Source organism: Vigna unguiculata, chromosome 3 (genome assembly GCF_004118075.2).
Source record: "Vigna unguiculata cultivar IT97K-499-35 chromosome 3, ASM411807v1, whole genome shotgun sequence".
Taxonomy (NCBI): Eukaryota; Viridiplantae; Streptophyta; class Magnoliopsida; order Fabales; family Fabaceae; genus Vigna; species Vigna unguiculata.
Genome location: NC_040281.1, coordinates 1,120,958 through 1,133,778, shown reverse-complemented (window position 1 = coordinate 1,133,778; position 12,821 = coordinate 1,120,958). Strand labels below are relative to the sequence as shown.

Genomic DNA, 12,821 nt, shown 5'->3' with positions numbered 1-12,821 from the left:
TCCTCAGCTTCCAAGTGTTGTGTGTGTTTGTGTGTAGCAATATCAGATATTAAACTTATTTTTTCATATTAAATCATCTTAACTGAAAATAAACTATACTGAATAAGTTTTCCACACCCCCCTAGTAATTAGAACATTTTATCTTTCATTTGTGTAGGTAAATTATTCGATAACTAATTGGAATAGATCAAAATTAATATACTATCTACATTTCCGTTTTTTTTTTATATTTAATCTTTTCATTACTATTTTATTGTTGTATATTTTTGACAAAATTTGACACCAAATCAAGGACATGTATAGTTCTAATTCAATGATTAAATCGATAGATTTACAAATTTTAATAGTATAATTTTCAAAGAATCTGAAATGCCTTTTTGTTTTAAAATTTGATCCAAAATTATTTTGAAATTAGTTTAAAATCAATTTTTGCTCCGTTTTACTAAACGAATTTGTATTAAATCTCAAGAACTAAGCTTTTATAACTTAACTGAATAAGATATTTAGTTAACAATCAAATTTTTCATGGAAACGAAAAATAAACGTGTCATTTGAAGCATGTCATTGAGGCTTAGAATTGAAATTAGACTTTGTAATTAGGGAAATATTATAGTCGTTGATCGAATTAATGTTGTGTGCTTATTGCGAATGTTGCGTGGGTATCCATCTTTGAAATTTACTCAACCCTAGTTTTTAGACAGTTGATTCTTGCACCTTCCTAATTTCTTTTTTCACACCTCTATAATTTCTTCTCACACTTCTATTATTACAGAATAACAAAAGTATCCATTTTAAAATCAGTATATTTTCCAGAAAATACAATTTAGAACATATTAAATTCTGAAAAAAAAATTAGAACAAAGAATCTAGAATGTGAAATCCAAACATATTTAATATATATATATATATATATATAAAATAAAAACATATTTAATATATATATATATATATATATATATATATATATATATATATATTCTTACCAATATTTATCAGCAGCATATATTAAAATTATTAAAAAAATCAGAACTTTAAGATTAAATTACCAGGAAGCATAGTTTCTCTAATATTAAACTACCTTCCAAGTATTAAATAATCGATAAATTACAAAACAAAAATAAGAAGATGGTGTTGTGGCGATAGTTGGTTTATATATGAAAATGTCATTATCTTGACATGAATAGAATAAGAAAGCGTAGATAAAGGATGTTTGATAATTGCAATAACTTAAGGTGATGGAAGTGACAAAAATGGTAACCTCCATGGAAGTAGGTGGTGAAGCTACTCTAAAAATTAAGAACTACCTCAAATGTTTTAAATTGTATAGAAATTCCAATGCAAAGGAGTGCCTTTATTAAAAAGATCTTATAAATTCTCAGATCCAACTCTTGGTTTTGAGTAAAAATTTTAAAACTGAGAATTTTTTTTTTTTTTTTAAATTAAGAAAGAAAGAAATTCTCGGAGGAGTCATAAGAAAGTCATAGACTTAGTATATGAGTTTTATGATACTTCTAAATCAGAGTGTTATGACTTGACAATACATTTAAGACGTTAGATCAATAAATGTAGTTAGGCATGTGCAATTCATTGGGTATTTAAATTTGTCTACAATTTCCGATTTTTTTTTTTAATTTATTTGAATTTAAAACAGCCTTACCCAAAACAACGGATGCGACTTTGGTTGATAATTCATAAGATCGTAAGAAGTTTTCTTGTTGAAAAAAAGAAAAGTCGTTTAATATGATACGAAGAATTCGGTTATTAAATTCAATAATTGCTTATTTATTATTTTATATTTTTTAGGTTGGCAAATAGTTTATTAAGTTTTTTTTAGGTGAAAGAATAGATTCAAAATTTTATTTAGCTTGGAATACACAAAAGTTAAGGTAAGGTCTCGGTCTATTTTCCGTGCTTTTAAGTTGAAAGATAGTTTGTGTTAGGAACAAGGCAATAAAGGAAAGAATAAAGGAGAGAAAAATAGACACAGAGAATTTAACGTGGTTCGGCTACAATGTGTATGCCTACGTCCACGACTACACTAGGAAGTATTTGTATTTTTGGTGTATCTTAAAGCTTTACATAGAGTCTCTTATATAGTAAAATAGAGAACCACATCTCACTATTCTAAGCGATGTGGGACTAAATCAAGCACCATAATTCTAACAATTCTCCCACTTGGGGTTTGATTTACATTACCACCTAGTGTAGTGCCTTCATCATCAATTTTCTCGAAGGCCAGTTGAGGCAATGCAAAGCCTCAACTTAGTTGTTGTGACAGTCTTGGTCAACATATCAGCTGGATTCTCTGCACCTGGAATCTTCAACAAAATCAAATCTCCATCATTTATCAAGTTTCTGATAAAATGATACTTCAATTCAATGTGTTTGCATCTGGAGTGAAGAATTGGATTTTTAGCAAGACAAATGGCACTTTGACTGTCACTGAACAATGAAGGTTCATCTTGCCCTTTTCCTAATTCTTTTAGAAGATTCTTCAACCATATCATCTCTTTTGCTGTTTCTGAGATAGCTATATATTCAGCTTCAGTGGTTGAAAGGGAGACTCTTCCTTGAAGTTTGGACTTCCAACTGATAGCTGTGCCACCCAACGTAAAAATATAACCTGTTGTGCTCTTTCTACCATCCAAATCACCTCCCAAATCTGCATCAGAAAACCCCTGTAAAGTGAGATTACTTCTTTTAAAGGACAAATGCATCTTTGAAGTGCCCTTCAAATATCTCAATATCCATTTCATGCCTTCCCAATGCTCCTTTCCGGGATTGGATAGAAACCTGCTCACAACTCCCACTGCATGTGCTATATCAGGTCTGGTGCAAACCATAGCATACATCAAGCTCCCTACTGCAGATGCATATGGCACTTTAGACATGTGATTTTCTTCTTCCTCTGTCTGAGAAGATTGCCTTTTTGAGAACTTTAAGTGAGTTCCCAAAGGTGTATTCCTGGTTTTAGCATTTCCAACATTGAACCTGCTAAGCAATTTTTCAATATATTTTTCCTGAGATAAATTTAGAATACCTTTAGATCTATCCCTGAAAATTCTCATACCAAGAATTTGCTTGGCTGGACCAAGATCCTTCATTTCAAAATTTTCTGACAATTGTTTCTTCAACCTGTCAATTTCTGTCATATTAGCACCAACAATCAACATGTCATCAACATACAAGGCAAGAATGATATAACTATCAACATATTTCTTCACATAACAACAATGATCTTCTTCACATCTGTGAAATCCTGAGTTTCTCATAAACTCATTAAACTTCTTATACCATTGTCGCGGTGCTTGTTTCAACCCATACAAACTTTTATGAAGCTTGCATACAAGATTCTCTTTGCCTTGTACTTCAAAACCTTTTGGTTGTGCCATAAAGATTTCTTCCTCAAGATCTCCATGTAGGAATGCAGTTTTCACATCTAACTGCTCCAGATGAAGATTTTCTGCAGCTACTATACTCAAGATAACTCTGATGGTAGTCATCTTGACAACAGGAGAGAAAATTTCTGTGAAGTCAATTCCTTGTCTCTGTTGGAACCCTTTCACTACGAGTCTGGCCTTATATCGTTTGCTGCCATCTGGTTCTTCTTTTAACCGATAGACCCACTTGTTTTGCAAAACCTTCTTTCCTTCTGGAAGCTTGGTTAAAGACCATGTCTTATTCTTCTGAAGAGACTTTATCTCATCTTCCATTGCTAGCTCCCACTTAATAGATTCACCTCCCTGCATAGCCTCAGCAAAATGCTCTGGCTCACCAGCATCAGTCAACAACAAGTAATGCAATGAAGGGGAGTACCTTTGTGGTGCTACAATGGTTCTGCTAGACCTTCTAGTCGGTAATTCAGGAGTTACTGACTCTACTATCTGTTCAGGTTCTGACCCAAACTCTGACTCGGGCTCTGACTCAGGCTCTACTTCTGTATTCTGCCTTCTGTTGGCTACATCACTTTCTGAAACTTCTTCTAATGATACCTGCTCTGGCCTTTTATTTGCATTTGCAAATTCTGCAGTTCTGTCCTTATAGAACATGTTTTCATTAAAAGTAACATTTCTACTTCTGATAATTTTCTTGTTTTGGTCATCCCAAAACCTGTAGCCATACATGTCAGATCCATAGCCAATGAAATAGCATCGCTTTGCCTTAGGGTCCAATTTATCTCTACTATTAGAGTTCAACAAAATATATGAAGCACAACCAAAAACTTTCAGATGTGAAATGTTTACCTCATTTCCAGACCATACTTCTTCAGGTAACTGATAGCCTAAAGGAACTGATGGTCCTCTGTTTATGAGATAGGCTGCTGTGCTTATTGCATCTGCCCAAAATACCTTGGGTAATCCTGACTGGATTCTCATACATCTTGCTCTCTCATTCAAGGTTCTATTCATTCTTTCTGCCACACCGTTTTGTTCTGGTGTTCCTGGAACCGTCTTGATCATTCTGATCCCATTCTCTGAACAAAACTCCCTGAATTGATTACTGTCATATTCTCCACCATTATCAGACTTCAAACATTTAATCTTTAAACCTGTTTGAGTCTCAACCTCCTGTTTCCACCTTTTAAACACAAAAAACACATCAGATTTATTTTTAAGAAAATAAACCCATACCTTTCTTGTAGAGTCGTCAATGAAGGTTACGTAATACTGTGAACCTCCAAGAGATTTCACTGGAGCTGGCCCCCAAACATCTGTATGCACTAGTGCTAGTCTTTCAACTTTAGACGACTTACTTGTTTTGGAGAAGCTAACCTTTTTCTGCTTTCCAAAGATACAATGTTCGCAAGGTCCAACGTCAACATGCTTCAAGTTAGGTATTTTACCTTTTGAGACCATGAGCTTCATTCCTTTCTCACTCATATGCCCAAGTCTCTGATGCCACAAAGAGGAACTGTTGCCAACTTCTGCAACTGATATCATATCCTCATCTGCAATCATGTAAAGAGATCCCCGCTTCTTTCCACGAGCAACAACAAGATTACCTTTCATTACTTTCCAGTGTCCATCTCCAAAGGTGGTGTAATGCCCCTCATCATCCAACTGCCCTATAGATATTAAGTTTCTCTTTAAGGCTGGAATATGTCTGACATTCTTCAAAGTCCACACACTTCCATTAGAGGTTCTGATATTGATATCACCTCTTCCTATAATATCAAGAGATTTTCCATCTGCAAGGTAGACCTTCCCAAACTTTCCTGGAACATAGTTAGATAATAGTTCTAAAGAAGGTGTAGTATGAAATGACGCACCTGAGTCCATAATCCATGAATCAATAGAACTATCTAGACTACATAATAGTGCATCTTCAATTTCATCAGTTGCTGCATTTGCTGATTGATCACTATCTTGCCTCTTGTTGTTGTTCTTCCTTGGAGCCCTACATTGATTTGTAAAGTGACCCCTTTTCTGACAATTCCAACAAGTGATATCCTTCCGGAATTTTAGTTTTGATTTCTCTCTAGACTTTGATCTGCCTCGGCCTTGATTATGACCTTTCTGGCTACTTCTTCCTCTAGTTTCAGTACTCAATGCTGAACCGGAACTAGAACTGGAAGATTCCCCTGAACTTTTCCTGCGAACATCTTCGCTTAAGATCAGGTCACGAATGTTATCAAGCTTCAACTTACTATTACTTGCAGAATTACTAACTGCAGTAACAGTTGCACTCCAACTTTCCGGAAGAGATGATAATAAAATTAATGCTTTCACCTCATCATCAAATGTTATCTGCACTGATGTCAACTGCGCAATAATTGTATTGAATTCACTAATATGATTAGTAATCGAGTTACCTTCACCCATTTTTAGGTTGACTAGCCTGCGAATCAAATACACTTTATTGGCTGCAGATGGCTTCTCATACATATTTGACAATGCCTTCATCAAATCTACGGTTGTGTTCTCGTTCATGATGTTGAACGCAACATTCTTGGCTAATGTCAACCGGATCACACCGAGTGTCTGCCGATCTAACAAATCCCATTCCGCCTGCTCCATGTCAGTTGGCTTCTGCCCTATTAAGGGTAGATACAACTTCTTCTGATACAGGTAGTCCTCTATCTGCATCTTCCAGAACCCGAAGTCACTGCCATCAAACTTCTCAATCCTCACCTTCCCTTCTTCCAATGCCATTGCTCTTGCTGCTTTGACCAAAGCTCCTGCTGCGGCTTTTGACCAAAGCTCCTGCTGCGGCTTTTGACCAAAGCTCCTGCTGCCTTTGACCAAAGCTCCTGCTGCCTTTGACCAAAGCTTCTGCTGCCTTTGACCAAAGCTCCTGCTGCCTTTGACCAAAGCTTCTGCTGCCTTTGACCAAAGCTCCCACTACTTCTCTAAACTGAGATCTCCAAGAAGAAAAATAGAAACCAAATCTTTTCTGATGTGGAAAATCAAGCACCATAATTCTAACAGTTTGTAGGTTAATAATTTTTAGTTGAAAAATAAAGAACATTGTTTAGATTTATTTTGGGAGTTTGCTGACAACAAAATGATTTAGATTTATGTGTATTCGATTTCTTAAGTTTAAGTAAAAAAAAAATTTTGTTTTTTGATTTGTTGTAAATTTGACATGATATTAATTATATATATGATGTTGTTTTTGAAAATACTTTTTTGACATCGTGTATAAGTGATTGTATTAATATTTGGAATGATTTTAAAGTTTTCACCAAAACTTTCCTTTTTTCTTGTTAGTTCATGCGATGTTTTTTTAATAATTAATGAAAACGATGATTTATTTAAATGAATTTGATGAAGTGTTATTTTTATCATTGTTTTGGTACGATCCCATTATTTGTTTTATTTTATTTTATTTTTTATTTTTAATAAAATTTCATGTAATTGTAAATAATTGTTTGACTTTAGGATTCATGATCTTATTTGGAAATAACTATGACTTCAAGATCTTTTACCTCTTCCACCCTCTCCTACCACTGTTCCAATCAGTGGTGTGATCCCATGCCTTGTTTTTTTTTTTTTTTTTAATCGTAAGTAATTGTTTGACCTTAGGATACCCATCATGCTCTCATTTGGAAATAACTACCTCTCCTACCACTGTTCCAATCAGTACATTGTAAAATTTCAAATTGAAAATTTATTCATCATTCAAAAAAAATCGTATTCATTTTTGTCATAATTAAACTTGACTAATGAGATGAAATACTACCAGTTTGGGATTTTTTTTTTTCATTTCTTGACAGATGAAGAGGCAGCATCACAGCAAGTATATAATTGCAGCAGTGATGACATTTTACTTTCTGTTTGGTCCACTCAAGCATTCACGTCATTTATTAATCAAATGAAGACCAGTCACACTCTCATATGTGTACAGCAAATTCACTGTATAATTGTTATGTGCAAATAACATTTGTTTCGATCAACAAAGTGTACGTCATTTATGATTTTGGTTACATCTTTTCCTGTCCCAAACAATGGTTTCTGTTATGACCAATTCAGGGTTCATAGATGCTCTCTGTGGGCTCCTTCTAACAGTTGCTAAGCGGGTTCCATGCTCTGCCAACCCAAGTTATTCACCGTTGGAAAGAGACGCCGAGTGAGGTTTGCGTCTTATTTGAATTTTAAATTTAACTCAATCTCACAAAATCAGTTTGTAATAAAGTTTATATCCCATTTATATACTATTATAAAATTGACTTTATTTCGACTTCCAAATATCAGAATCATTTCAAACTTATCCGAACAATATTTATTGTTTTTATATCTTATTTGACATTGATCTTTAAACGTATATATCTTAGATTGAGGAATGCTTGATGTCTATTTTTATGACTTTTTACTAATAATCAAACAATATTGTTTCTAGTTTTTACTCTGTTTTGAAAAGAATTTCTTTATCTTCCAGAGTAAATTTTATGCTATTAACATTTAATGGGAGTCTTTATTATGAAAACGATGAGGAAAATTTTGATTTTGATTAGAGATGAACACAAAAGGACATTAGAAGGAAGGTGTGAATATTTCCATTTCCAACCATGGTGGTGTCATACAAGGAACGTTGGGTGGTAAAGAAACATTGAGTCAGTATCATTCATTAATTTGACCAAGTTTTTATAGCAGATGGTTGCGTAACAACGGTTTCAAGTCAAGTTACGATACGTAACCACTTTTTTTGGAATATGAATCATTCATATCTTAACAAGTGTTTATGTTCGGAAAACATTTTCCGGTGAAAAGAAGAAAGTGGCAAATGAAATAAAAAATAAAGAAAGAAAGAAGAAGCACAGTGTACTTGATTGAATTAAAAGAAAAAAGAAAATAGAAAGTGTAACTATTTAAATGCACCCATAATGTTGGCAGGTACAAAGTTCTTTCATTTCATCACCTTTTTTTTTTAATAACGCGATTATAGAAAGATCTAACTTTCGATTTTCAAAGATATTGAACTAATCAAACTTCATTTTCTCCTTTTCAAAATTTTCGATATATAGAAACTTTGATTTGATTAAACCGAAAAAAAATAAAATATAACTCAACCTAACTTCTAAAATAAAGTTTATATTTATTTATATAATACAAAATTGTCTTATTTATAATGAATGTGGACTTCTAACGTATTCTTCCATTAATCATGCATGTATTATCTTTTTAACACTATACATATTATTTTATACAATAAGAAATGTTGCTAAAAGAGACAAATTGTGATACAAAATATAGAAGTTTCTAAGTTAATGGTGGGGTGAAGATTCTTTCTACTTAATTAAAAAATTAAGAAAACGTATTTATTTAAAGTATGGGGTGATTAACCCATAAAGACTGCAGTATGGAGTGATTCATCCACGTGTAATTTGATTATTCAAATCAGTATTATATATGGCATAGATGTTCTTAAGAAATGATCCTCAGACACAAGAAGAAGAGATAATTTATAAATGTTCATTTGAGACTGGTTCATTTTTTTTAACTATATTAAAAACTTGTGATTGTTTACACTTTATGTTATAGAAGAGACAATGTTCCTCCCACCTTAAAATTATATATATAAAGATGACGGTGGAAAAGAATATGAGAGTTGATGAATGGTTGGTTTGAGATAAGAACAAGCAAAGTCTACATCTTATGGAACAAGAGTTGCTGGCTGGCCATTTTGCAGACCAAAACTCCAAACATTATTCCTTCAATTCAGCAGAATTAGATCTTGGTTTCAGCCACATACCTTTAACCTTCACTCACTTTGCACCTTTCATCCTTTTTTACAATTTCCAAATTCTCACACACAACATTTTCTCCTTTTTTTAAGTCCTTTTCTCTGTCATCCTCTTTTGTTTCTATTATCCAACAATGATAGACACAAAAATCCCTTGTGCCTCCTTTTCAGAGAAGAGCAATGAATCTCCTTTCATCTTCCAATTTTCACATTATATCTCTATCCCTTCAAGCCAAAATGCTCACACACGCTCTTCCTTTTGTACACTGTATCTGGATGCCTTCTGTTTCTGTCTATTTTCAAATTCCAACCCTTAAAATCTCTTTCCCCTTGTTTTACTTTTCACTTTTAATTTGAATTCTTTTCCTCACCTTTCTCTTCTCACTCAAAGTCCACCTTGTTTCACACTTCAACCTCGGTGACAACAACAAATAACACCGTGATTATGTGTTCTGAAATAGTTCCTCCTCGTTTCTCTTTTTCCCATGATGTCTCGGGGCTACCAAAGAAACAAGATGCGTCACGCAAAGACACTACTCCGCTTGTTGGGTCAAATCATGAGTTTGAGTTCAGCACTGGGAGAAGCCTTGAGTTTGAATCATCTTCTGCTGATGAACTTTTCTCTAATGGGGTGATCCTTCCCCTTCCCGTTCAGATGCAGCAACCGAAGAGAAACACAACTCGTAAACACACCCTTTATGGGGAATCTCCGTACACGAGACTTCCTCCACTTCCATGTTCTTCTGACAAAACGAAGAAAGAGAGCATTAGAGAAGTTGTGGATGTGAATGGTGGTGGTTGTTGTGAGAAGAAAACTCAGTCAAACTCTTTCTGGGTGTTCAGCAGAAGCAAAAGTCTTAGTTGTGATAGAAAGAAAAGCTTCATGTCTTATTCACCTCCTTTGTCGAGGAGCAATTCAACTGGTTCAGTGCCGCCACTTTCAAAGAGAGTGAGTTCAACTAAGCATTCATCTGCTAAACCACTCTCATCTTCAAGTTCTTCAACCTTAAATTTGTATCCTGTGCAAAGGTCTCGTTCTGGTAAGAGTTATGGTGGATCTTACGCCAATGGTCTTTGGATTAGTCCTGTTTTGAACCTACCAACTCCTTGCATTTCTAAAGCAAGCGCTGGTTTTTTTGGGTTGGGTTCCTTTTTACGTGTTGGGAGGGCCAAGAAAAGCAAGAAGTAATTTTTGTTCATATTATTAGCTGATGTCATTAGTTAAGGTAATTGATGAAGTTTATCATGATTTGGAGAGGGAAAAAGAATGTACGATGAGGATGCAGTTAAAAGGGTACAGGGTTGGGAGACAGAACATCTTTCATACTTTGTGTGTACTGTGTATAATGAATGGAAGGTTTTGTGGGTAGTGCTTGCTTAGATTAGCACTTGTTTATTTGTCAGAAATGCTGTTTTGTTGAACAAACATTTTGTCTTCAATTGCAAAACATATGACATGACATGTAGCAGTGGCAGCTTTGGAACTTTCACTCGATGAAACTTTTACTTTTTGGAAATTTTTCTTGTCAGAGTCTTCAATAGCTACTGGTTCATCTGATCATTGAACCCATCCTTTGATTTATCCAGTGGCATGTTGTTTGGCTTGATGCGTTTAATTTGGAAATATATTGAATCCTCCAAATTATGTCATTGTATGGATAACCAGCGTTAACGTAATGATAAATTCGTATTAGGCATGGTAGCATATGCTCCGAATACCGAATAGGATGATATGGACAACCTGCGTTAAAGAGGGAATGAATTTGAAATAGGGTTAGCGATGTACTTGGTGTGTGTTTGGTTCGGAATTGATTTTAGAGGAATGATATTTTACCAGAGAAAATTTTAACAATATTTTATCATTTTCTCAACCAGAGTGAAAAACTTAAAAAATTAAAAAATTAAAATTAAAACCGGAGCATCTTAATTTGAAATTATTTTAACAATATTTCAAATTATAACTTTTGTTGAAATCATGTTCATATGTTATCATCATTAATATTATAATTAATATAATTTATAATATTATGTAAAATTTATGGACAAAAAATGTAAAAAAGTCATTCTAATGACCTTTCTTTTTCTTCTAATCTCTTCATTCATGAAGGGATAAGAATATTAAAATCTCCATCAAATTTATCATTCTAAATCAACTAAAATACCTTGAAACAAACACCTATGTTAAACTCAAATTCATCCTAAAAACATTACATTCCTTGAAGCAAATTTGAGGATAGATTTGGAGAGTGAATTTAATGAAAAATGGAAATGAGAATGAAGTTATTTGGATTAAGAAAAAAATAGCGAGAAATGAAAAATATTGTTTTTAATGGATTCTTATCACTACACTCCATTGTTTAAGGGAGTTTGAACTTTTTACAACAAATATTGTTTCACGACATTAAACGAGTAACTTAGTTAAGATACAATGTATTGATATATTAACTAAGTCATCTTATTTTACATATATATGTATTGATATATTATTATTTTACATATTTAAATATTATTCTCTTACTTATGTAGATAATAGAACATAATGTATTTTATTTCTTATTTAGACATGCACAAGATTAAATTAATATATCAATACATAATATATCAATAATATATATATATATATATATATATATATATATATATATATATATATATATATATATATATATATATGATTCCAAAATATTTGAATCATCGTTTATATCCTTTATTAACTAAGTCATCTTATTTTTAACGAAGTTCATTTTCTATTCAAATGTGAGGGGAGAAATCTATTTCTCAATTTAATGTAATGGAGAACTCAATCTGCATTATATTTTTTAATCTATTAACTTAATCTAAAACTTATTAAATAAAACTAATTATATTGAGTTTAAGGTAATTGGAATAAATGGGATTGTCATCCTCCAAAAACTTAAACATAATGTGTTTGTGAAAACTAACACTATCGATGAGAATCATCACAAGATTTATCCAAACTGTTGCATACTAAATTAATCTTGTAAAAAAATTTATCTGACATTTCATGGTTAGTTGTTATATCTACTTTAAAGAAAATTTCATTTTGTGTAAGATATGTCTAAAATAAGATTTTGGATCAAAGTTTAGGTAATGGTGTCACCAGCTCTTCATTAAACATGCAATCTCGTATAAGTTTAGTAATTTTGAAATGACCCTCAATAACACCTTAAAGTCCTTTGTTACTCAAGTTGATGTATACCAATACAAATGGTCATGGACATTATTTTCCTTAGGATGAAATTTCAGTATATTATGATGTTCTATGATGAAGTTGATGTAAGAACATCGTAATATGTTGAAACTTCATCATAATAAAATCATGTCAATGACCATTTACATTGGTGTCATCAGAGTTCAATTCAAAATTAACAACACTGATACAAGACTGCATGTTTAATGAAGAGTTGGTGGCACCATTACCTAAAAACAATCTTGTTTTGCACATATCTAGCACAAATTAAACCTTTTATTTAGAGCAGATATAACAACTAACCATGAAAGATTAAATAAAATTTTTCTAAAGATTAATTTAGTATGAGACAATTTGAAATAGTATTTGAATGATTTTCATCTAGAGTGTTGATCTTCAATAATACTTTGTTCAAGTGTTTGAAAAA

General features: G+C 32.8%; 1 protein-coding gene across 1 annotated transcript; it reads left to right on the top strand.

Moving 5' to 3' along the window:
- Positions 1-9,057: 9,057 nt before the first annotated feature.
- Positions 9,058-10,586, top strand: LOC114177285. The gene has a single exon (XM_028062562.1). The coding sequence runs from the start codon at positions 9,629-9,631 to the stop codon at positions 10,370-10,372; it is 744 nt and encodes a 247-aa protein (XP_027918363.1). The 5' UTR covers positions 9,058-9,628; the 3' UTR covers positions 10,373-10,586.
- The last annotated feature ends 2,235 nt before the right edge of the window (positions 10,587-12,821 follow it).